The 26,550-nt window shown below is 35.6% G+C and overlaps 2 protein-coding genes across 2 annotated transcripts; one reads left to right on the forward strand and one right to left on the reverse strand.

Annotated features, from left to right (window-relative positions):
• Window positions 1–2,175: 2,175 nt before the first annotated feature.
• LOC129005393 (uncharacterized) lies at window positions 2,176–11,726 on the forward strand. The gene is made up of 4 exons (XM_054434264.1): window positions 2,176–2,180; window positions 2,424–2,456; window positions 4,634–5,335; window positions 9,009–11,726. The coding sequence occupies exons 1-4, from the start codon at window positions 2,176–2,178 to the stop codon at window positions 9,067–9,069; spliced, it is 801 nt and encodes a 266-aa protein (XP_054290239.1). The 3' UTR covers window positions 9,070–11,726.
• Window positions 11,727–12,465: 739 nt separating this feature from the next.
• On the reverse strand, window positions 12,466–17,927 carry LOC129005368 (RNA-binding protein with serine-rich domain 1-B-like). Its single transcript, XM_054434235.1, has 5 exons — window positions 17,823–17,927; window positions 15,892–16,041; window positions 14,707–14,985; window positions 13,599–13,846; window positions 12,466–12,807 (listed from the first exon to the last, which is right to left on the reverse strand). The coding sequence occupies exons 1-5, from the start codon at window positions 17,843–17,845 to the stop codon at window positions 12,560–12,562; spliced, it is 948 nt and encodes a 315-aa protein (XP_054290210.1). The 5' UTR covers window positions 17,846–17,927; the 3' UTR covers window positions 12,466–12,559.
• Between the last annotated feature and the right edge of the window lie 8,623 nt (window positions 17,928–26,550).

Below are 26,550 nucleotides of genomic sequence, written 5' to 3' on the forward strand. Positions count from 1 at the left end.
ATCCAGAGTGGGGAAAAGTAAAAAGATGAGGAAAAAACTTGCACTGTATCCTATCTATTTATTTGTACACCTAACCTCATCAATATGACGTTCTAAGTTACAAAGTTCACAGTTGATTTGGGATGATAATTGACCTGTCATTGTAAAAATGCTAAAAGTAATTACTATAAAGACCTATCATATTTCAAAAAGTAACCATTGGAAATCATAATGGTTTAAGCAACTCTATTGCTTGTTACATTATAATACAGTGTAAATTAGGGATGGTCAAAACCAGAAATTTCAAATCTCGAAACCAAAACCGAAACTTAAAAAAACTAATCCCGAATCTCAAAACCTAAACGAGAAACTTTTAGCTACCCGAAAAATACAGGTAATGATAACATTTTCATTATGATTATGTGATCAAAACTGAAAGAGATTGACTCCTGATCCAGAAATAATAACATAAATGCGGCAGATAAACTTCAAACCCAAAACAACATAATTTTTTTATAAACAACTAACATTAAAATAAATGAAACTCCTGATATTAAATTAATGATAAATGATATGACATTATAATGATATTATAATAATTAGAACATTTAGTGGTCAATAAAAATTTCTTTGTGTCTAATAAATATTCATATGAAACTGAATTGTAAGTTGTCCAGTATTTAAGATGCCTTTTGCTGTTAAGAATACAATTTACTTGTTTCATTAGTGTTAATGGTGATCTGTTTGCTCCATTTCTACCAGCTTAACACACACAAAACAGTGTTATAAACAATACTAATGATACAAAAAATCTCAGCAGTTTCAAAAATAAAAGTGCCAAAATGTAAATGATGTACACATCACTAGTGTAAATTTTTTCACAGCTTTATTTTCTTGAGAAATTAGTTTTAGAGACTGATGTTTTCACCTTCATTTCTTTATTGGCCGACAATATTTACTATAATAAAAAAAAAAAAAATATGAGTCTAAACCCTGATTCTGTTCAGTTATAATGACTGTACGTTTGCAGAAACATGAAAAGATAAATAAATTAAAACAGAATTAAATCTAAAAGAATTTTTCAAACCTGCACTAGGTGTCTTAGCATTATCTCTTACAGAATAATTCAAGTTTAAAATTTTGGGAGTGAAACCTTTGACTATTAATACAACAACTTCTGTATCCAATAGTCAATGGGTGAAACGCAACTTCAGAGTGTAGATTGTAGTTTTTAGTGGCCTCAGTAATCCTAGAGGTAAAGTTAGCATTTTGGTAAGTAAGTATGTAATATTTAGTGTAAGACTATTTTATTAAATTTTTCTGGAAAACGGGTGGAAAACTTAACAAACAAATTACAATATAGTGTGTATATAAACAGTCGCATGTTTTACAAAAACCATTGATCATATTTTTTTCAAATTAACCAGTAACAGCTACGGTAAAAGAGAAAGAAAAAGCTAGCATTATTTTACTTAGGTATTCTTTGCTCCATGGCTGCTGGGCTGATGAATTGTGTCAGAATTTATTTACAATTTAAGAATAAATGTTTCTTATATTATTTTAATTTTACTCTTAATGTTCTTACATCTACATGTTTGATTGCCTTGTGTGTGTTTTTACTTCAACTTTAGACAATTATTTGACTTAAATACTTTCTTGGACTTTTTATTTGCAATCTTACTGAGATTTCCACTAAAATTTATTTTAGAAAAAATAAAGAAACAAAATTTACTCAGTTTGTCCCTATACAAATCCACCACAAATAAATTACACATTAAAATTTTTTTCAACTAAGCATGATATGTGTTTTTTTTTTCAAATTTGTTAACACTTTTATACTTTTAATTCAACTTGTCAGTTTGTTGTTCTTATTTGAATTTTTGTTCATGTTTCATTTGGCTTTATGTTATGTGATTAAATCTTTTTGTCTTTCCATTATTTAAATAGTAGTTATAATTTATACTATTTATTACTTAGGCTTATATATTAGTAACCATTATTTATTATAGTTTGTTTTTTAAATAATTTTATAAGTAGCCTAAATACACTATTGTGTCTAATAAAGTCAGTGGTCCATATTTTTTTCAACACAATCAAAATCATGCTTTAATATAAAGATTCACCTGTACTTGTCAAGATAATCTCATATATTACTTTATTCATAATTTGCCTCCAGTATTGATTTATTGATATAAAATGAGGTTTGCGACTTTAGTTTTACTCACATCACAACACTTTGCACCAATTTACCCAACAAATTTAACTTGCATCTACTACAAAGAGCTTGCACACTTAGTTATGAATTGTTTTATTTTATAGCGTAGACTAGAGGTTTTGCTCGTCCGCTAGCTTCAAAAGCGTAATTTGTTTGCCAGTTTACTGCCCGATGTTTTCCAATGGACTGTGGGATTTACTGTAACCATAGGTAAGGGTACGTGTTTCAGAGGAGACCTTCCCCAGGGTTCATGGTCCAACCTGTAAGTCCACAGCTTCGCATAAATGTTTACACCTTCTATGTGTCTTTTGCAGGTTGTGTGAATGACCAACTGTTACGTTTACAAATAGCATGGTTCTCGAGATTTTTATGTGCAAAAAATTTTTAAGGAAACTGGATTTTTTTAAGTGGTTGTTGAAGGAATAGTTTAATTTTATTGGGAGGATATTTTAACCTATTTTACATATTCAATGTTTGGACCTTCTTTATCTGTGTCAAATTTATTTATTGTAATTTTTAAACTAGTTTTTCTTTTTGTATCCAATTGTTTATGGTTGAAGAGAAGAGAGAATCAGAAATGACAGTTTGACTCCTAAATAAGATGTGTTTTAAGAGTAGAAATACAGTGAAATTAAGGGACACTTACATCTGTTTGGAAACAATTTTGATCTCTGATTCTTTCTTCTTGTCATCTGATTTCCCCTTTCACCTTTGATTATTCTTCCAAAGATGTATCTGATCTCATCCTGTGGTGTTTCCTCTTTTGTGCTCATTGATTATTTTTTTCTTCTATACAATTTTATAACTATTTCCCTTTTTTTCTGTCAAACCGTTATAAACGTTGCTCTTTTCAAAAACAGACTTATGTAACCTTATATAATATTGGAATAATAAAAAAATAAATTATATATAAAGCAAATTCAATTCAATAAACACTATAAAAAATAAAGTTAATGTTTGTGGAATGTTGCTCTTTTGAAACAGTAGTAAAACATGTTTTTAAGTGAAACATTTTCCTATAAAATAGTATTTGATTAAATTATTTACACAAGAAAACTTCAATATATTTTCTTTACAGTGATTTTTTTCTTTGTCTATTTGTTGCTCTGTTCATGTCTCCTTTATTTCCATCGATATGTGTGTAGTTGTTTTTGTATTGCAGAGTAATGTTTGTTTTATTTATTCTTAAATTGAGTTTTCTAAAGCTACAAATATTGAAGCAGACTAAAAGCTTAGTAATGAGACTTTTTCTAAAAATGTAAAAATATATTTCACAATTGTAATTAATTTGGAATACCAACAAGAGTATTCAGTTTGTATCCTGACATTGTTTCCGACTGCTCACAACCAAATATACATCTTCTTGTTTGCTATTTTGTGGTTTAAAATTTTTTGTATAGGCTACCTTAAATCAAGGAAAACCAAACATGTTTGTCAATATTTCTTGCAATTTCTTACAGCTTCAAACGAGCTTAACTAATTTCAGTCTGTACACTTAAATGTAATCTTATCTGAACTGGTTATGCTTTACTGTAGTACTTACCTGAAAAATGTTAGGCGACGTAAGAAATTATGTTTTTATTGAGCATCATAAAAATGTACCAATTTTAATTGAACTTAAATCCAGGGTCGAATTTGAGGGAACACAGTGAATAATTTTGCAACCCGTTTCTTTACAAACAATCTTTGGAAGTATTAAAATGTTTTAAAAATTAATTTCGAAACAAATTCTACTACTGAAGGCTGTGTAAGGTTACAGTTTTTTAGTGCAATCAGCTGTATGGAGGAGGAATGTTAGTGGATGTAGAGGAAGTATGGTAGATGGCATTAGTTTATACTTAATAGTTCCGAATTACCAATAATTAATAAACACTGGAGTCTCGCTAATACGAACTTCCTCTTGCATAACAAAGTTACTGCATTTTAATTCAAAACGAAGCTACATGTTCAGCAATACCAACCAGTGTGTCCAGTTAACCAGGAATCTTGGAATTGTACGTAAATAGAATTTTGAATGGAACCTGGAAAATTTGGAACAATCGCCAACAGCCAAAGTTCAATCCTTCATAAGTGGCGTTCAGTCGGCTCTCTTTTAGCATTGTCGTGTAGAAAGAAGAATGAGATCATGAGAGATGATTATTCGAGTTATGCATTAGATAATCAGGAATATTTATGCATTATTGTGGATATGATCGTAGGAAATGATCACAGTATTGCCGGGATCTCGTGACATTTGCCATACAGTGATATTTGTTATGTAATTTACAGTTTTCCCGGCTTTTCTAAACAATTAGTAGTCTGTAACAGGATCCACCTGCAATTTGGTTTATCGAGACTCTAGTGTTAGCCTACAGATTAATAAGCATTTATTGAGATTTATTTCACATAAAGATTATAGTGTCCAGATAATTTGATATAGCTCGTTCTGTAATGATGCAGGGAGGCCGTTGGAGGAGGAGGTGGTTCCTCAGACGAGGGTGTGGAGAAGGACAAGAGAGGAGACGACGTTTGTCCCTGGGACACACCTGGGTCACCAGACAAGAAGCTACATGCGGTAGCAGACGACACATCAGGGTCTCAGAAGTTACATCCAGTAGACGACACAGCAGCATGCTCCTGGGACTCGCTCGGACACGTCGGGTCTCGCAAGAACTCAACACAGCTGGACTCGGGCAGCTCGTCCTCTGACATCAGTCTCGCGGTGGCTGTCGAAGTGAGTGAAAGACTTCGGAAGAACTGTAATGTGCAGGACAGGTTCCAGGGACGTCGATCGTCAAACGTGTGTCCTCGGCCCTCTGTGTCATCCATGGAAGACGTGACGCCTCAGAGGTCGTTTGACTCGACGTCGTGCGAGGCCAACATAAACCTACCCGTTGAAGTTCCTGAGAGAATACGTAAAAAGTCGGTGAGCGGACCACCCGGCCGGAAACAGTCGACTGTGGCGCCACTCATCAGCGTTAGTTCCGTAGCGGAGAACCCAGGTGGTATGGAGGAGACGGAGGAGGGGGAAGTGGTGTCGGCTACAACGGGCGTGAAACAGGAGACATCACAGAAACCTCCGGAGAACTCATCAGAGAAACCCTCAAGCACACCTCAAGAAGCCTCTGGGAAAGCCAACGACGTTTGTCCTTGGGAAGATGAGTAAGTGGAAATGAAATGTCACTTCATTGAGCAAATTAGTAGATTGCTAAACAATCTAAATATTTTTATAGTTTTAGCATATGATAAATGATGTAGGCGGGTGTTATATGAAACCTAAAACCTTTTTAGAATGTTTTATAAATGTAGATCAAGTATACGACTTAAGATCCTCACATCTTTAACGATATTTCATTTTAATTTGTGAACTAATTTATTTAGATTCTTGTCTTGATAGAAATCATCAAAATTTGATTACCTTAAAATAGAAATTTGATAGAAAGAAATTTTTACTATTAAGGACGTTTTGTTTCATATAACAACCGTTTCAATATTAGTGTGTTTCTTACTATTTGGTTGTCCAATCAATAACAACCTAATTTTCACTCAAGAAAATCAAAATATTTTACTATCTATAACTATAAGAAATATTTCCTTTGTTATCACAGTTTCAGTGTATTAAATGAAAGCGATGGTTTTAAGTTAAATTCTTAAGAGAATCCTCCATTCTCTTCTGGCACATTTGAACTATTTTCAAATCACTAAATCTTCTCTTTTTCCTTATTAATTTGTTGTAAACTCGTACCTCTCACAACACATTATTTGTTGGCACGCTTTATTTGGCTTATTATTTTGACCATTTAGGCTATGTCAGACATTTTGTTTTTGTTCTTCTCACTTTTAATTATATTTTTTACTCTGTTTATTTCTACAGTGTTCCAAAACACAGTTAAGACCTTTGCTGCTATTTTGGATTTACAATGGAACAATCATTTTTGTGAAAACCAACAGATAAATTGAAGTCATCCAAAAAAACAGTTCATGAAATAATAAACAGGGTAAGTTTTACAATGTGATTAAGTTATAATCAAACTTTATTAGATTATATATATTTTTTTAAACTCATGTATGAAAAAGGTCAATTTAATCAAAGCCTTTTGCAATTCAAAATATCTTTCAACTCGCTGCATGTTTTTACTTACACTTTTTAATTTACTTATTCATCTTTGTTTTATAATTTCAGTAGTTCAAATAATTGCACTCCACATCTACTCACGGTTAGTTATTAATTTTAGAGACGATTTTAATGATTTTTAAACAGACTATTTTCAGTTTGTCATGAATTATAAAAGATTCCTGTGCAAATAAGAAGTTAGTTAGTCAAAATGTAACCAAGGTATGATTATTGAGATATTTTACAGCTACGTTATAAGTTCCAAGAAAATAATGCTTGTGATGTTTTATCATTCTTATCAAGTCAGATGGAAGCGCCACTGGGCACATCCATATATGAGCGAAAGACGAGTGTAGAATGAAGGGAAATTCTTAGTCCAACTTAGTTGGCTATAAGAGAAACAGTTGTTTAAGCCACTCATTTATTACAGCAATGATCATGGTCAGTTTGTTCCAGTTTGAATATTTCTGACACTGATGTTCTGGTGCTCATGTTTCTGGCACTGATATTCTAGTGCTGATGATTCTGGCAGTGATTTTCTAGCACTGACGTTTCTGGCATTGACATTTCTAGCGCAGATGTTTCTGGGACTGATGTTTTTGCCTTTGTTGCTGATGGCCATCTTATTCTTATCTTATCTAACAGGTGCAAATCGAGACCATAGAGCACTTCATTTGAAAAGTAAAATTATTGCTTACCCCAGACAGTTGTTTCATTGATAGATCCTACAAATTCAGGCATCCGATGAAACCTGTGGTCTTCCAATTGGTTTCTCCTCGGGAAGGTATCTACCTCTTACCAAATTGCCAAGAGACAATAGACAATAGACATTCTTTATTCTTTATTGAAATATTCCTAAAGAACATTCATGCGTCAGGTACAATTAATTATTAAAATCATTTGCAATTACAATTTGAATTTTTTTTTTTTAGCTTGCTTATTGTTTAGGAATTCATCATCTAAGTAGAACGGCCGGTCCATAAGCCATGTTGTCAGGTGCTTCTTGAAAGGACTGGGTTGTTCTCTCTTAAGGTGCTCTGGTAGGTTGTTAAAGTAGAGAGCACCTTTGTAGGATGGTTTCTGCTCATACAGACTCAGGTGGTGTTGTGGGAGGGAAAAATTGGCGACATGTCGTGTGTTGTGTTGTTGTATGTCTATGTGTCTTGGCTGCGCTGTTGTAGTGGTGTGGATAATGACTTCTCTTATGTGGAGTGAAACAGATGTAAGGATTTTAAGGTTCTTGAAAGCTTCTCGGCAGCTGTATCTGTAGTTTAGGTCGGCCAGGCATCTAATTGCTTTTTTTGCTTTAGGAGTACTCAATCAATCAATCAATCAAACTACTACTCTTTCCAGGTTGCCTTTTGATGTTCCACCCCAAGTCGCAATGCCATATCTGAGGTGGGACTCAAATAGAGCAAAATATGCAACCTTGGCTACTTCTGGACAGCAAGCTTGCTTGATCCGACGTATGACGTAGAGACTTGAGCATAGCTTTTTGCAGAGCTGGTCTATGTGGGGTTTCCATGATAGATTAGAGTCAATTATGATGCCTATGTATTTTGTGTTTGTAGTTCCGGGTTCCGGTATTGTAATGTCTGTGTTATTGTGTTTGGTGGTGAAAGTCATTTGAACGGTTTTGCTTTTGTTTAGAACTAGGCCATTGGAGGCACAGTATTGCTTTGCTCTCTGGAGTTGTGTGTTGGTTTTCTCTTCCAGATTTTCTATTGTTCTGTCCGCAAATGTGTGAACCGTGTCATCTGCGCCCCAATCCAACTAGGTAGGTCATTTGTGAGAAGGAGGAAGAGGACTGGGCCAAGTAATGATCCTTGGGGTACTCCTATTTGCATGAATGAGTTATTCTATGAGTCCTAGAGTTATCCTTCTAGCGTCAGAAAGCTAAATTTAATTCTTCGCCTGTCTAGCCTTAAGAAGTCAGAGGCGGCCCATTTGGAAGGCCAAAACAGAATGAGCTTGCTTAACCTAAGAAGCGAAGTATTTACCCAAAACTTTCTATGCTTTTCATTGGCCCATGACACAATAGAGGAGCACGAGCTTTTTCGTGAAATGCCACAGAAGGGTTTTGGTCCAATCATTGATGCCGCTAAGGCAGCGTTTGCCAATCTGTTTGCGGCTTCATTTCCTTCAATGCCCATGTGTCTAGGCACCCAGCAAAGCGTAAGATCATTCCTCCTACCCAATTCAGACACAGAAGCAATACTGGCCATATTCAGAGTAGTAAAAGAGCGCTGCTACTGTAGTAGTACTCTTATTGAGTACCTAGAAGTACTGTTTTCAACTTTGATTGAAGAATCATTATTTTATTATTAAAGACATAGTGAGCAATAATTGGTTGTGTGGTCAAAGTTTTCTATGTTTGTAGTTGTTGGGTTTGCCACAATGTTTTCTCTACCTTTTCCTCCATCTTTGCATCATATTTTCTGTAAAGAGTTCTACTGTGTATTATTCTGTGAGAACCAATACTAGAACTCCCCCCTTCAACAACTGTGGCCTATCACAGTAGTTGCATAATCATAACGACTTGGTATTCTTCTGCCTCCCAACACTTCTCGTACGATTCACCTGCGTAGTATACGTACACATGGTAAGTGGGTGGATTACCTATTGTTTGCAACACTTATTATTAACTTATGGAAATGTATACTACTTTTTCTTTAGATATATTACAGATTACTAACTTATTAATTATTTTATTTTTTTCAGGGACAGTTGCAAAGTGGATACGCCGTTTGTCAAGACATACGTGACGCTTGACTATTTGTAACAACTAGTGAATTCAGTTTATTCGCTACCTGAGCAGTGTTGGCTTTTCAAAATTAACTAACCTCTTGAAATTAACTTTCACCCGCACTACACTATGTTAGTTTGTGTTAACTTGGTTTCCGTTCGATGTTTGCTTTTCGAACGATCGCCGTCCATCTCGGTTTGGTCGGTTATGAGCGTTGTGATTTGGCGCAGATTGAATGAACAGATTATTGATTCTGATAGTTAGATATCTTGAAAATAACCTAGACACAATATCTGATGTGAAATGATGCTGATAAAAGCAAACATTTGCAAGGTTATTCTCGGGAGGATTATTTGTAATGTGAGCTCGGGTGCGAAAGTTGCACAGGTGCAGATTTACCCGTATCAAACTGAGCCCTTGGTGCGGGAAAATCCAAACTTCTGCTTTTTCGCACTTGCGGTAAATAAGAAAAAAAGAAAAACACAAAAAAAGTAGATGTAATGTTAGTTGGGAAATTTATTCTATATTGATGTTGAGCTTATTTACCAATATACCCTCATGTTTGCACATTCGCAGTTCTTGCACCATTGTCTAAGTGTAACTCGGTGTATCGGTGTTCCGATTAGTGTGTATGTGTTAGATGTACGCATTACATGTGTCGTCTTATTGTTTGATGAAGCTCACATTACGAATAATTCAAGGTGAGCGATATGAGGAAAGGACGAAGTTTTGTGAACGAAGAGATGGGTAAATGACAAGGTAGATTCAGGGTAAATTTTTTGACAGGCCCTAAGTTATTAATTTTCACTTAATAAAACTTTGTAAATCAATGATTTTCAATGCACAAGGTCTGGTTGGATGGAATTAATATGATAGAATCAGATAAAATCCAACTAATCAGAAACTCAATTTGTCTAAGCATGATGTATGTCTTATCTGAATAAGAAAAAAATGTCTCCAAAGCAAAAGACCACCAACTTAATAGTTTTCCTTTGATTGTTGAAATTTTAAGCGATTTTGCATTGTTATGACTTTTCCTATTAGAACCTCTACTAAATGGTGCTTTAAGTTGCTGTTGAATTTGTTCTCATAATTTATGGTTTATAATTGAAGTTGAGTCATCAATTTCATGCTTTTTTCTCTGTCAATGCACAAGTTGGTTATTTAGTTTGGAAAGCACTGCTGGGGATCCCAACGATCTTGACCGAGGGTTCTTTGACTGAAACCTGAGTTCTGTGCTACGGGAATGTCTTTCAAGAGTTTACCAAACTGTACAGTGTTATGTCCTGGACTTAAATACAGCCTAATGATCTGTGTTATGTTGGGTTTGAACTGTAAGAAGGTTTATGAATTGTTATGAGATAAGTATGGCAAATGCGAGGACATATATGAATCGAAATCAGTATGAAATGGCTTTTGTTAAAAGCGTTACTGGTCGGGTTGTCAAAATATGTTGGTAAAAAGATTTTTTGTGTAAGAAACTTGCAGGATTATGCTGTGAAACGATACCGGTAACATAAGGCTTTCAAAAGGCATAAAGTGTAAACATACTCTGAGTATTTTAAATATTCGTAACATATTTTACATCAACTTTGCTGTAAAGTTTAATTTTGTAAAAATAGTTGACTGTAAAATAATATTAAGATAGTGTATTCGATCGTCAAATAAGTGAGGAACGAACAGATGTGACGAATAAAAAAAACCATCCCAGAGGTGGCTGTATGTTATATTCCTTGTTGATTTGTGTAATAAAATATTTTTAGATACGTAGATGTGATTTATAAAATGTTATTGGCTATTTGTAGACGGAAAACTAACTAGTGTTATGTTTTGTTTGATATAAAATTGCGGGACAGCAAAATAGTCTATTAGTTATCACACATCGATGTTATTTTTTTATCTAGGCCTGTGAAGATGTTTTAACGTTAGACAATACCGTTACTCTTTTTAACTCGTAATGTATCTCGGAAATTGAATTATCAGATGTGCTAGAGGCCAAAATATTTTATTGCAACGTGTTAATGTGCTGATTACAATTTTGGCAAAAATTTTAATTAATTGTTTGATAATTTGATAGCGCTTTGAAAATTAATTCCAATAATTTTAAATAATCTGGGCGGTTTCAAGATAAGTATGTTAACTTATCCTTTGAAGAATTTCCAGTGATACCCAAAAAATGCTCAATTTATTTGCACAATGTGGTTGAATGATTTCGCTTATAGTGCCTGCAAATCTGAGTGTGGATTCTAAATTGTCCGTTGCCAAAATGTTAAAACACTGTAGGTGTGTGTTTGCGGTTACCGAGTGTTTTCATTTGTCGATGCTTTCACAGCTACAGTGTTCTGGATGTTTACCATTTTTGTACATCAAATCGTACTTATGAAATCGTTCCTGTCAGAGTAGATGGGTTTGTTGAGACGAAGGGAGGTTGCTAACTATTGCCGCTTCCATCGATATGATGAGACATTAGGCCTAAGCGCATATCTGATCCTTAGTGTTGTTGTAGGTAGCTACGTCTGTTGGAGCTTTTTGTAAATAGTACCATAGCGGAATGTTTCAATACATATTTTTTGTCTACAGTTTTTTCATAGTTTTAATTAAGTCTAGTCTAGTCATATTGGTACCAAGTGAATAGAGATAATACGTTTACATTGTTTAATTAAATAGATATGGAAATACAATTTAAAATTTCAAAAAAATATTCTGCATAACTTATTACCTGTCCTTCTCATCAATTAAATTTATCAAAGAGCCATATCAATGAATACAGTTGCGAAACGTTAAATATAAGGATTTTGCGGTGGGTAGGTTTTTAACAGAAGGTTTACCCATGTGACAAAAATATATGAAAATGCACAAATAAATACATAGAATTTTCGGAGCTACTAGCTACTTCTTCAAGAGTAGAGTATAATTTGTTCTTGCCAAGAATAAGAAGTTAAACAATTTTATTTAACTTTTTTGTACAAACCATCCCAATGTAGTTAAGGTTACAGGTTGTTTGCAACTTTGTGAACATTATATATAACACGGTCACCTCAAAACCATTTTGGTTCACCTTTCTGAGTATTGGCTACGGTATACACTGCTGTTTTTAATTAAATAAGGTTTTAACTGACCACAAGATTCTCATCCCTGGAACATGCTCTCAGCTACAAGACAAATTGTCCATATGACACATGGTCCACAACAGCTAATTGGTGTTTTGTAACACATGGACCAACGCCACTCACTGTTCAAGCACTTTGATTGAAAACTACCTTTTCAATTTCAATTTATTGAACCAGAAATAACGAATTTTGAAAGTTGTACACGTTAGTTTGAGACAAATATTAAGTTATCACTACAAAGCACCATTCCAGCAAATACACTTTAGTATTCAATATATGGAAAAGAATAAACCTTTTGCTAAGCTAATAACTAGTATTTATTCACTTAATAAAATTACAAATAAAAAAAACACATTGTTTATATACACAAAACATCAGTTTGGCAGTGCAATGTCCGTGATAGCTGTTGTAGAAGGTCATCGAGAACTGCTTGATGATGAGCGACTGTACCTGCGGCGCCGGGCTGGGGGAGGGGAGTGGCGCCGACGAGGGGGTGACATCCTGCGCCGCGGGGGCGGAGGTGTGCGACGACGGTACCGTGGAGGAGACCGACCCCCTGGGCCGCCCCACCTAGGCGGGGGACCCCTGCGTGGAGGGGACCTGCGGGGCCGCATCTTGGGTAGCAATACGGGCGCACAAGTGATCTCTTGTCCGTCAATTTGACCTACAATCAATAAATTTGATCAAATTTTTTAAGAAGCTAGTCACTTGATTTAGACTATCTAATCAATAGATTTGGTATCCAGACTGTTATTTAAATTTTCACTAGAAATAGTTTGACTAAGATCCTATATATTTAATTGATACCACCTTACAAGGCGAACAACTTCCTTTCAGTATATAAGTACTAGGAGAAAACTTTTCATAAAAGGTGTCTGAGGAGTTTTATTTCTTTGATGGGGCCTATTTTAGAAGTGAAAATTAAGAAAAAATATTCTTAAGTTCATGAAGTTATAATTAGCCTACATGAATGGTACAAGTTTTCAACACAAAAAGATTACAGTTCATATAGGATGAGCACAGGTATAAGTTCCCTTGCCAAAATTTACAATAGATGAATCGTGAAAACTTAACTTATTGGTCAATGCTCAACAACTCTCAAGCCTGATAAATTATTCATTAAATAAATAAAATATTTATGAAGGCCTACAGATTGTTTGGACGAGCGCTACTAAAATATTTATTCCTTCACCTTAAACATTTGAACAAGTTTTGTTTCATCTAAGGCTTCATTTGATTACATAATGAATATACATTTTGTAGCTAAAAATGTATTGGACTTGGTAGTTTTTCAAATTTCTGTATTAAGTCTTACTTTGTAATAGACGCAAAGTTTATCTACAGTTAGCCGCAGAAAAGCCTTGTGAGGCTTTTGCAGCATGTAAGAATTTATAACCTGTAAAACTTAAATATGTAGGCCTACTTGAAGAAGGATATTTGAAAAAAATGTATCACCTCCGTCCATGTGTTTCATCGCGTTCTCCGCTTGCTCGGCAGTTTCAAACTCCACGTAGGCGAATCCACGACCCTGGGGTGGATGAAGTCTGTCTACTGGGAACTCCACAGCTTTTATGGTTCCGTAGCTGCTGAATATCTCGGAGATGTGGTCTTTGGAGACATTACGAGTCAACCTCCCCACATGGATTCGCAGCGGTTTGGGTGTCGGTGACCTCTCCTTACGTTTGCGTTTTGGAGACGGAGAGCTGAATAAATTCACAGTTTTATAACAGTAGGGGTGTGCGAAGCAGCAAACACTTTTTGATTAAAAGCAATGATTTGATCCAAAAGATTTTTTATTCGAATCTATGCAACCCGATTCAAAGCAATATGGCGTTTTTCTATTCATACTTTTCAATGGAGTGAAATAACAATTAAAATTTACCATAATTTGCAAATTTTTGTTGATGTGGTATTTGGCCTATTCATAAATATGACATATATGAATTTTAAATGAAAAAATATTTATTTTCAATCATATATTAGAAGAAGCTGTATTGCTGGATATGTCAGTGCTGCTTTACTTGCCTATTTCATAATTTGTTAAGCATGTTACGTATTTTATAATATTGATTTTACAAATAAAAATAAAATATGTTTGGTGTGAACAAATTAAAACATTTGTAAGATTTATACTGAAACTTTCAATTGGTTTACATTGATAAAATGAGAGGATAGAATCAGTATCAGACCTACAAACTACAAGGTATACATAGCTTCAGACCTACAAAAATACCAAATTTATCAGTCCAAATTTATAATGCTTACCTAACTATCAAAAGGTCCAATCAACTGAGAAAAGTCAGCAGCTTTACGTAGGTTCTAAACTGGACCTAGCTGTTCCTGATCACTAGGCTTTAAATAAACGATCCTGGCTAGGTGGTGTCACCATCTCAATTGGTAATTAAGTTTTGAACCCTTTAAAGTTACTATTATTTAAGATGAGGTATAACCAGGTGTATTTAAGCCAAATATTAGTGATGGATGAGAATAAAATGGATTGGGCACAAGATTATATTTAAAGGTTGCAAGTTGAGAGATAACTCGCCATCAGAAACACACTAACCGTGATTTTTTCACTGCTGTCTTGAGCTTCTCAGATTTCTTTTCCTTCTTCTCCCTGTTCTCTTTATCTTTGTCCTTATCTTGCTTGGGTTTCTTGGTGTCGGGACTGCGGCTGCGACTAGCTGCTGGAGCAGAAGCTTTACGCTTGGCCTTGGCTCTTGCGGCCGAGCTGTCTGTCGAGGATGAGCTCGTGGAGCTTGAGCTTGAGCTAGATCTTGAATTCGAGCTCGAGCTGTGAGATGAGGAGGACCCTGATGATGATGATGAACTACTTCTCGAGCTGTACAACAAAATCAATTCTGATAAAAATAATCTACTCCTTGTCGTAGGATACAATAGACCTACAACACACCCTTATTAAAACAAATTAATTTCTTCTTCATTAACCAATCCTCACAGGACCGGGTCTCAGTCAGACAACAAAGTATAAAACAAACAGGCAACCGTGTGAATTTGTAATAACGTACTGTACAAACATATGCATACGGTACTCAATTTATTTGTTACAATCCATTAATAGATATACAGTACTGAAAATTAGGTAGCTAGGCTACTCAAGTAAGCCTAACAAGTACCTACCAGCAAAATGATTTGTGTTGGTAACATAACTGAACCAATTGACTACAAAAATCATAATACAGCCCGGATATTTTACTACTGTGTTAAGAATATAGCCTACCTCAGATCACGAGAAGAACACTAAGTTTTTAAATTTAGTGCAGATAAACTAACCTCAATCCGGGCTTAGGTTATTAATTGCTTTAGATTCCGGTTAATTAAGAAAGAGTCTTTTGCAACTACAAGTTTAGGTTTCTATCAAAAAGTGTGAGAGTAATTAACTGTAGGTAAACTGACTTACAAGATACTTAAAACTACAGACATAAAAACGGTATTTTAAAAACACTTTGGTAAATCTACCCAAGTAAATAAACTAATCACTTTTTTTCAGTAAATCTAACTTAACTTAAGTAAAATTAAATTATCGATAAATAGGCTATCCATAAAACTGTTAATGTGATTAGTTATGACTAACTCAATGAAAAAAATACAATCCCAAGAATAGGCCTAGGTATGGCTAGATACGGCTGGTTATTTACCTAAGATACCATACTCTAAGCTACTAGTTATTCAACATATCTTTGTTGTAAACAGTTTTAAAATGTGACATTAGGCCTAGTCAATTTACCTGGTGCTGGTACTGCCACTTCTAGAAGACGAGTCACTCCCAGTTTTCTTTTTCTTCTCCTTTTCCCGTCCTCTCTCCTTCTTGTTCTCTTTATTAGATGCTTCACTGTCTGAGTCTTTGCCTTTGTTATTTTCATGTCGGTTTCGGGCCCTGATAAGATAATTTTACATTAAAATATAGAGGGAAGTATAATAATGTTTAGGTAGGTTACTAACTTACTACTAAGTATAAATATGTGTAAAATAGAATTTGGATTGATAAAGCTAAGTTAGGCCTAATGAATGATTATGATTCAAAGTAACTTAAACCCACTAGATGCAATTTTAGTGTTTTTTTCAGTCAGGGTTTGAAATTTTATCATAGTTCAATTTGACATAAAAATCCTAGAACTGCAGTCGGTCATTTAGTTGTCAACCAGGGCCGTTTATAGTGACCAATCTAAGTTCATTATGTTACCAATATATTTAATCCTATTATCATGTCATAGGCCTATATTTAATCAAACTCATAATCAACGGATAACTTATAAAAATTAAGCATCGAATTAAAATTACTTAAAGATGGCTGTTCTGCTAACTCGCGGGTGGTAAGTTGATTTTAGTTTGGGCATGATTAAATCCTAGTTTTCTTTGACTGCTGACTTAACAATTCATATGAAAAACTATCAATATGTAACCAAAAACAAATTTTTAAACATTGTTATTTAGGCCTAACTTAATGGAAGTAAGTAACGAAACAATTTAATAAAACTAAAAGATAGGCCTAGGCTAAAGAAAAGCTTCATTAATGTGTGTTAGTATTTTTCATACCTATGGTGAACTTAGTCTAAGTTAAATACGTTGTGATGATAAGATAGCTTAAATAATAATGTGATAAATATCGGTTCAAAGGATAGCCTAATATACTTATTAACACGTTCACTGCGAGCGTATCCGATCGGATACGGGCCGAGCGCTGTTCAGGTGCTGCCGTAACCGTTCAGATACGCTTGGCAATGCCTTTCATATATCCTCGTTTTTGCTCTAGCGTCGGTCGAAGGCGGACCCATACCACGTTAGAGTGTAGTGGGTGACTTGCTTTTAGTTGTGTTGTAGGTTGGTATTAAAATTTCTCCATAAAATCCCCGTCTGACAAACTTAAAAATCAACTTGTTGTCCCGTTTTTCTCCCTCCAATTGGCAATGCAATGGGACCGGCTACGTTCCAAGCAGTGCTGCTGTCAGTGAGTGTTTAGCGAACTACGTCGACTCTTGTTATAAAGCAGGACATCACCGCACGTTATTTGCTATTCGTCATACCGAAATATGAGTGTCAATCACCCGGCAATCGGGTTCGTTCGACGCTGCGGGCTGCGCCGCACTGGGGCTACGCCTGCCATTTGATGGCCCGCAGCGAACGTGTTAAGATTAAGATAACTTATTATTAAGTATTATTACCTATATTAAGTTATTAAACCGATATTTAAGTTATCATTATTCATAGGCTACGATAAAATAACTTAACATTCGTTCCCTGCGGAACTAAGTTAGGCTTATACCCAAAGAGTAGACTGGTATCATTGTTTTGTCACCATGTAAAATTTAAGCCATAGGCTAGGATTCACCTGACCAAGGCTAGCCTAGCCTAGTTTCAGAATAGCCAAATACAAAATTTTACTTTGAGCGCAATTAACTTGATAGTCTCAGCCCAGTAGTTTGATAAAACTACGCATTGCGTTCAAGGAAACATTATAATTAAGTATTATGATTAATTATTCAAAGAAATCGCCGGCATTTTCATCAAAATTGTGCGGCGAACAAAATGGCGCTATGATTAGACTTGTATTCAATCAACACAAAACTTCTTGACTTAAAGCAGTGGTAACTTGAATATTTGAACGTAAGAAAACATGTATTTTAATGGGGTTTATTAATGAGCATGACGATTACTTACATCTTTTTGTCCACAACAACCATAACAGTAACCGAAAATTATAACGTTTAGGCCTAGATTTATATTGACGTACGAAAAACTAGGAAGGAGAGGTGAGGTTGGGTTTGGTTTATTATTTTTTATCGACCGAAACGAATCGAACCCGAACGACTGAACTTAAGAAGGAGGATAGGAGCAAAGTAGCATATTGCAGAGCAGTAGCTTTGATTATATCATGATTATATGTTGTTATTAGTTGTGTAGAAATGCTATCATACGAACACGATTGTTTTTTTTTCTCCCATAAGAACTTATTTTTCATCTCTAATTGTTGGTTACTGGGTAAGGAAATATAATATTCCCTTGTCCTTGACTATACAGGTGCAGGAGCTTTTGCCCAAAGATAGCGTCTGGTTCTAAACAGAGTCATTGATGCATTTAATACATTTCAATAATATGGCAACCATACAAAGTAGGTATTTTAAGCCAAGTATGAATGAAGATGAGTGTAGGATGAGTGGCGCGATCTTGCAGTCTTGTTAGTGACTAAGGCCAACATATTCCTTAGACACAGCTGTTAATTAATAGCCCATACAGCTAATGGCAACTAAGGAACCTACAGTTTATAGTGGAATCCGAACCACATTTTTGCCTTGATATAAACGAATTGGTCTAATTATCAGGATAGTACTGCGGATAGTCGTAGTACTCTCTAGAGCGGGCGTCAATCCACACTAGGAAGTATCGTATCCACAGTGCATGCCTATAAATATCCACAATTCGTGACCTCCTAGTAGCTGGATTACAGGACGTCACCACCGTCCCAATGATTTTACAAGCACCAAGTCTATCACAATTCAGAATAACGTGTTTTGCAGTCTTATATGCCTGTTTGCAAAGTCGACACTCCTAATTGACGTTGACGATTCCTAGAGTGTAGAGGTGTTTCCAGAAATGGTTCAGTCATGAGAAAAAGTACCTGCCCTCTCCCAAGGCCCCACTAGAAAAACTATTTTTTCTAGTGATGCCTTGCCACTGGAGCTTTGCCAGCGAGCTGAGAGCGATTTCTTGCCAAATTATTGCGAGCCTTTCAAGACCGGAAAATGCCGCGCTTCTGCGCATGCGCTAGTAACTGGTGGCGTAGCAGCAGCTATTTCAGAAAGTCACGGTCACTAACCACTAACTAGCGTCGTTGTCGTAGTATTTATCTTGACTGCACTGCAACTGCAACTATAGTTCCTCATAATTATTATTCATATCGTTTGTTATTCTTTATGTTATGATCGAGTTATGTCTGAGTTGAAGTTGGGGTTAATGTTATTGATAGATTTTGATTGCTGCTGTGTTGCGGAGGTCATTTATTATCGATGATGTGCTCCTTCTTCAATGCGAAGATTCTGAGAAATACGAATGGAAGACATCAATAACACTGGAGTACTTTGTAGTTTATGTGGAAAAGTATATTTTTAGTTTATGGACGAGAAGTACAGAAGTATTCCAATTAATAAGCCAGCTATGTTCAACAAGGCAAGGCCAATAAAATAATTTGTTTTATTCACTAGCGCTTTTGAATTGAAACCTAGTTTCTGAAAGCGCTAGTGAATAAAATAAATTATTATGTATTAGCGTTGTTGAACATTTACATTTTGTTATAAATTTCATTGTAAGCAAGATGCCAATAATTCTCAAAAAGCTTAGACCATTAAAAATGAAATGAGAATTGGGATCTTCTCTTTTGGAAAACATGTTTGGGTACAATGAAGATAGATGAATAGATGATAACGGTAACGTAGCTCACCCAAGTTACTTAAAATTTGTTTTATAAAATAAAGGAGGTGCCAGAGGTTACAGTAAGTAAAGTAACACATACATAAACATAATCTGTAAAATTCTTCATTCAGTTACAGTAATTAAATGGTTTGGAGTTAAGTGCGGGAGAACCGTTCCAGTTTCAAGTAGATTGTTGCAAGAGTTGCAGTGAAGATACTAGTGTGATTTTCTGAAACAGCTGCAGCTGTTACAAGTGCTACGAATAACGCTTACTTGCGCATGCGCAGATACGCGGCATTTTCCGGTCTTGAAAGGCTCGCAAATTATTGTCCAGGGTAATTTACGCCAACGCAATGCTCTATGTGTTGTTACCTGGACCATTAATTTGTTAATTGCATATTTAGCGGTAGCTTTGCTTATGAACTAGCCTTTTTTTTATGAAAGAATGAGGACATTTATGTGTGGGTTTACCCGTACCAATTCTAAATAACAGATTGTAAAAAATACATTCAATGTTACGGGAATAGATATTGCGAGAAATCTCTTGTTTATAAGAGAGAACCGTTCCACCATGAGAGCGAAGCGAACACTAAATATATCACACAAAAAACCCGGCATCTTTATCTACAGGCCGCGGCCTGGTATATGTAAAGAAAAACTATTTGTTCGGTTGCTAAATAAAGCTGACACAATTATTATAATATTCCCTTTATTAATGAAACTACATTTCACCTTGTAGACCTATACAACAGACATCGTGAAGAAGTTACATGACTCTAGATTGACGAAAAAACAAAAAACCAAAGTTATTCTTATTTTACAGTGTTGCCACTCTATAGCATAGTAAGATCAATAATACAACAAGTTGAGGTTGACATATATAGTACAAAGTGGTTATTTTCTACACCCCCCTTCAATTTTAAGTCCTGCCAAAAATTAATATGAAATGTTCCATGAGTCACAGCTCATTTCAGTTGGCCTACTTAAAATTGCTTTAAACAAAAAAAAAATTATCCTTCATCCTTTAACAATAGTAAATAACAACACTGGTTCTAAATAAAACAACAAACTTTTCTTTTTACTACTCTACCTACCTAAAAGACATTTCTTACTTAACTTTACTGAATGGTTTAAAAAAAGAACTGTTTACAAATGCATAAGTTAGGCCTATTGAATTTTGTAATAGTAACAACAAAAGTAGGGCCTATATAGGCTAAACCTAAAAGAAAATAAATAACCAAGTTTAACATTATTGCAAACATAAAGATTCTTTGTATTCAATATAAAAATGAAAATACTAGCCTACAGTTACTTTTGACAATGTACGGACGGTACCATTTGAACAAAAAAATATGTTAAGTAGGCTAATTTAAGCCCTATAACTTTTAATGATAAGCAACTTGTTACCTTAACATAGCCTAACACAAAAAATAGACTAAGAAAAATCAAAATGATAAGATCAGCTTGATAAAACTCAAATTAGAAATCACTATGAAAAAGTATGGATTAAATTGTTACTGATTTAACTAGCCTAATTGATTTTTCAGATGTGTTACTTGTTTAGGCAACTTTCAGATTCAGGTTTAAAACATGACGGACATGTTTAGGCAAACTCAGCGATTTTGTGAAAATATCAGCGACATTATTTTCAGAGGGCACATACCTTAACTCAAACTTCCCTTTCTTCATTACGTCTCTTATAAAATGCACCTTGATGTCGATGTGTTTTGACCTTCTTGAGTTTTCATAGTTGGAAATCATGGAGATGGTACTTTGGTTGTCGACAAATAACAGTGTTTCCCCAATATAGCCAAAATCAGCAGCTAGTCCTTGTAGATACAGCACCTCAGTAACACACGAAGCCGCAGCGATATACTCTGCCTCCGCAGTCGACAATGCAACTACTTGCTGTTTCTTGGAACTCCATGAGACTAGATTGTTGCAGTGATAAACAGCTTGCCCGCTGATACTTTTTCTGTCAATTTTGTCTGTAGCCCAATCAGCATCTGAATAGGCTGTTAAACATTTTTCATCTTCATTCTTGGTAAAATAAAGACTCAAGTCCTTTGTCTCCTTAACATACTGTAAAACACGTTTAGCAGCTTTCCACACAGTTAGGTTAGGTTTGTCCAAAAAACGACCTAGGTAAGACACAGAAAAGCAAATATCTGGTCTTGAGATCATAGCCAGGTAGTTCAAACTGCCAATTAACTCTCTATAAGGTACATTGGTTATAACCTCTTCTTTAGGGTTAACTTGTAGATTACTTTCCATAGGCGTACTTTTGCCTTTACAGTTTTCCATGTTGAAACGTTTAAGAATCTTCTCAATTAGTTTGTCTTGATTTATTTTAACACAGTCTTCAGTTTGAGTCACTTTAGTTCCTAGAAAATGTTCCAGATTACCAAGATCTTTAGCATTAAACTTATTTCTCAGTTTCTTCACTAAAATTTCAACTTTACTTTCTTCTCCAGTTATTAGACAGTCGTCTACAAAAAGTGTTAACCAAACATCTTCATTAGAGTACAAACATACATCATGTTTTGATCTTTGAAGTCCATTCTGTTTTGAAAAACTGTCGAAACATTCGTTCCAGCAACGAGGCGATTCCTTCAGACCATATAAAGCTTTATTAAGCTTCAAAACTTTGTCTTCTTTTTCATTAACACCTTCAGGTATTTTTATGTATACCTCTTCGGTTAGTGTCCCATTAAGAAAGGCAGATGGAATATCTAGATGTCTTAATTTCCAACCATTCTGCACAGCATGTGAGATTGTCATTCTGATAGTAGGCATCTTGGCAACTGGGGCGTAAAGTTCATTCGAGTAGCTAGTTTCTTGAAATCCCTTAGCGACGAGCCTCGCTTTTTTAACTCCATCCGATTTGGTCCGAAAAACCCATTTTGTTTCAATGGCTTTCTTATTTTCTGGTAGATCTGCTACTGTCCAAGTTTCAAATTTTCTATGTGCTTCGAGCTCTGTTTCAATAGCCTTTTCCCATTCAATTCCAGCTTGTATAGCTTGTTTATATGTTACTGGATCTTTATCGCATGTAAGTAGGCAATAGGCTGTGTATACGTCGTAATCTTCAAAGCGCTTTGGCATTTTAACTTGTCTTTTGCTACAAGTTGGAGATGGTGTTTTCTGTATAGTAGTAGGCCTAGGTGATGTCACTCTTTTGTCTGCTGTATCTTCATCTTCTGAACTGTCATGGATCGGTTCTGGATTATCAATGTCGTCTTCTTCGTTCTCCACTATCAAAGGTCTATTTAATTTATATACATAATCACCTTCATCAAATCTTACATCTCTGGATATCACAATTTCATTAGTTTCAGGATTCCATAACCTATATCCTGCTCCTGCATAGCCTACCATTCTCATTTCTATGGCTCTAGGATCAAGTTTGCTTGCTTTGGGTAGTCTATACACCCATGCCTTACTGCCGAACACACGAAGTTTTTCAAGGTTAAGTTGGCCTAGATAAATTTCTGCTGGTACTTTTCCATCAAGTGCTCGAGTAGGCGATCTATTTAGTTGGAATACAGCACACCGTATCGCTTCTCCCCATAAGTTCTTAGGTAGATTTGTATCTACGAACATAGTTCTGACTTTGTCGAGCAAAGTACGATTCATGCGCTCTGCTACACCACACTGTTGTGGGGTGTATGTTGCGGTTAATTCATGCCTAATGCCATGTTTGGTACAGTATTCTTCAAATGAATTTGAAGTAAATTCTTTCCCGTTATCAGTTCTTACTTTTGAAACTACTATATTTTGTGCTCTTAGTTGTTCAATGTGTTTTCTTAGGTTAGGTTCAGCTTCTGACTTATTTTTTAAAAGATAAACTTGAGTGAAATGAGAAAAATCATCGATCACTGATAAATAGTACTTCTCTTCATTTTGGGTTGGATCCTTGACTGGTCCCCAAATATCCGAGTACAATAACTCACCGATTCTAGAAGATCGAGGTTTTTTACATTCTTTGAAAGGTAGCCTACTAGCCTTACCTTTTTGACAAGAGTCGCAGACCTTTTTACTGTAGGGTAGGTTTAGCATTTTTAATCCTTTTCTGTTTACGTGTCCTAGGCGAAGATGCCAAATGTTTTCTTGAGAGCTTGAAATTAGTGCTTTATGTCTAGGCCTATTATGTACATTGAAGCTTGCCACAAACAAATTATTTACCATTGGACAAGTAAAGTATGTTTTGTTTCCCTTGCAGACAGAAGCATAACCTTTATCAAAAACTACTTTGTAACCCGCTTCATTCATTTTATTTACAGATAGCAGATTATACGGCAACGACTCAACGATCAATGCGTTTATGTTGCTAATCAACTGATTGTTGTCTGAAACTTTTACTTTAAGCTTGCCTGCTTTATTAGCAACCATTGATTCCCCGTTGGCTACTTTTATTTTTAAGGGAACAATGTTGTGTACATCAGTCATATGTGTTTCATATTGTGAACTTACCATAGTATTTGTCGCACCAGAGTCCAGAACAAAACTTATAATTCCTTCGTCACACTCTACCTCGGTAGACAAGGCTGTGAAAGTTAGCTCCTCTTCTTCTACCATATGAGCTCTTGACTGTTGGTTAGGTTCATGTGTTCTTGCATTGTTATGTCTGAAATTCTGCTTGCCTCTTCCACGATAGTTGTTTCTGAAATTCCCTCGTAGGCCTACATTATTACTTTGAGTCTGAGGTTTGGGACAATCAGATATCAAATGTTGTGTACTACCACACCTGAAACATTTAGGCCTAGGTCTAGGTTTAGATTGTGCTCCATAACCTACACTGAATGTACAATCACTTGACAAATTTTTATTAGCCGTACCGGTGCCTGAAAGTTTAAGTTCTACATCCAATAATTTACTTTTAACATAGTCTAGTGTCAATGTAGAATTTGTGGTTTCCAAAACCGTAATCACAGTATCATACTTTTTAGGTATGGTTAGCAACAAATGGCAGACCTTGTCATCTTCGTCGAGCTTACAGCCTGTTGCCTAGAGGTGGGGAGCAAATAACGCAGCCGTTATTTAATAACGGTTATTGGACGATAACTGTTATCGGCAACAGCTGTTATCGAAAACTAGGAGTTATCGATAACCGTCAAAATAACTGTCTGCTCTGCTGTGAAATTGTTATTTTTAGTAACGGAGCGTTTGCCAATCGGTTTAAAATATTTTTATTTGTGTATTTTTGACATTAACTAACATTTTGTAGCAAATAAGATAACCACTTAGCTGTATATAATATCGGACTTGTTTAATAATCTCATAAAAGTAAAGGTTATTGCCACTCAAGACTGTTGCTGTAGCGCAGCAAACACATACACGGCTGCTTAACAACTAGAGTTATTAAATAACTGCGTGGTGTGGCAGCGACGGTTATCCAATAGGCACAGGCAGCCATACGGCTGATCGACAACTGGAGTTATTAAAATAACTGCGAGGCAGCGACGGTTATCCAGTAGGCACAGGCAGCCATACGGCTGATCGACAACTGGAGTTATTAAAATAACTGCGAGGCAGCGACGGTAGCAGTCTCTCAAACTGCCGCGTAACAACTGTGGCGCAGTAGATAGCCATACGGCTGCTCGACAACTGGAGTTATCCAATAACTGCCTAGCGGCGACGGTTATCGGGCAGCCTGAGTTTCTTGCCAGTTGCCAGTACTGCTCAGCTCGGAGCTCGGCTGAGAGTTATTTGATAACCGTTATTTTAAACAGTTATCGTAACACAGCTAGTGGGCAAATAACAGCTGGGCATTTCTGACAGTTATCCCCACCTCTACTGTTGCCTCTAGATCTCTAATGAGAGAATCAAATTTAACAAAGTGGTCTTGCAGTTTCTTATCCTCACTACACTTTAAGGACAACAATTGTCTTCTTACAAATAGTTTAGACAAAGTACTTTTCCGCTCAAATATGTTTTTCAGACATGCAAACATGTCATACGGTGTTTCGCAACCTTTCAAATACTCCAAATGTCTATCCGTAACACATTGTACAATAATGGACATTGCTTTAGCTTCCTTTGACTTATGTTCGAGTAGGGCCTTAGAATCCATTTTAGCCAAATCATCTTCTTGTTTCTTCTCAAGAGAAATTTCCTTAACATTTTTCTCTGCTAACAAACATTCGACCCTAAACTTCCAATTAGAAAAATTGGGACGGGTGGCGTCGTCCTGTAATCCAGCTACTAGGAGGTCACGAATTGTGGATATTTATAGGGATGCACTGTGGATGCGATGCTCACTGGTGTGGATTAACGTCCGCACTAGTGAGTACTACGACTATCCGCAGTACTATCCTGATAATTAGACCAATTCGTAAATTACAAGGAAAAATGTGGTTCGGATTCCACTATAAACTGTAGGTCCCTTAGTTGCCATTAGCTGTATGGGCTATTAATTAACAGCTGTGTCTAAGGAACATGTCGGCCTTAGTCACTAACAAGACTACAAGATCGCGCCACTCATCCTACACTCATCCTTCACTCATATTTGGGTTAAAATACGCATAGTGGCGTCCCCATCTTAAATAATTGATAATTGATGATTGATTGATAATTGATAGTGTCGCTAAGTTGCGGAAAGTTATGGTTGCTGGAAGCCATCTTCATAAAATTTTCTTCTTGTCAATAATTGGGCTTTACTTTATACATCTCTTCATTTCATATATCTCTCCTGGGCCCATAACCTGTAAAGAAAAACTATTTGTTCGGTTGCTAAATAAAGCTGACACAATTATTATAATATTCCCTTTATTAATGAAACTACATTTCACCTTGTAGACCTATACAACAGACATCGTGAAGAAGTTACATGACTCTAGATTGACGAAAAAACAAAAAACCAAAGTTATTCTTATTTTACAGTGTTGCCACTCTATAGCATAGTAAGATCAATAATACAACAAGTTGAGGTTGACATATATAGTACAAAGTGGTTATTTTCTACAGTATAATTGGCAAC

Source organism: Macrosteles quadrilineatus, unplaced genomic scaffold (assembly GCF_028750875.1).
Source record: "Macrosteles quadrilineatus isolate MER2022 unplaced genomic scaffold, UCM_ALF_1.0 Scaffold_20__1_contigs__length_2534061, whole genome shotgun sequence".
NCBI lineage: Eukaryota > Metazoa > Arthropoda > Insecta > Hemiptera > Cicadellidae > Macrosteles > Macrosteles quadrilineatus.

What these genes read in the sequence shown, in the direction of transcription:
- LOC129005368 (XM_054434235.1), bottom strand. Translation starts at nt 17,845, where the DNA reads ATGGTTGTTGTGGACAAAAAGAT. An exon ending in ACAGCAGTGAAAAAATCACG is followed by an intron (nt 13,847 to 14,706) that starts GTTAGTGTGTTT and finishes GAATTTATTCAG; the next exon opens with CTCTCCGTCTCCAAAACGCA. An exon ending in GATGAAACACATGGACGGAG is followed by an intron (nt 12,808 to 13,598) that starts GTGATACATTTT and finishes TATTGATTGTAG; the next exon opens with GTCAAATTGACGGACAAGAG.
- LOC129005393 (XM_054434264.1), top strand. An exon ending in CAGGGTTCATGGTCCAACCT is followed by an intron (nt 2,457 to 4,633) that starts GTAAGTCCACAG and finishes GTAATGATGCAG; the next exon opens with GGAGGCCGTTGGAGGAGGAG. An exon ending in GTTTGTCCTTGGGAAGATGA is followed by an intron (nt 5,336 to 9,008) that starts GTAAGTGGAAAT and finishes TATTTTTTTCAG; the next exon opens with GGACAGTTGCAAAGTGGATA.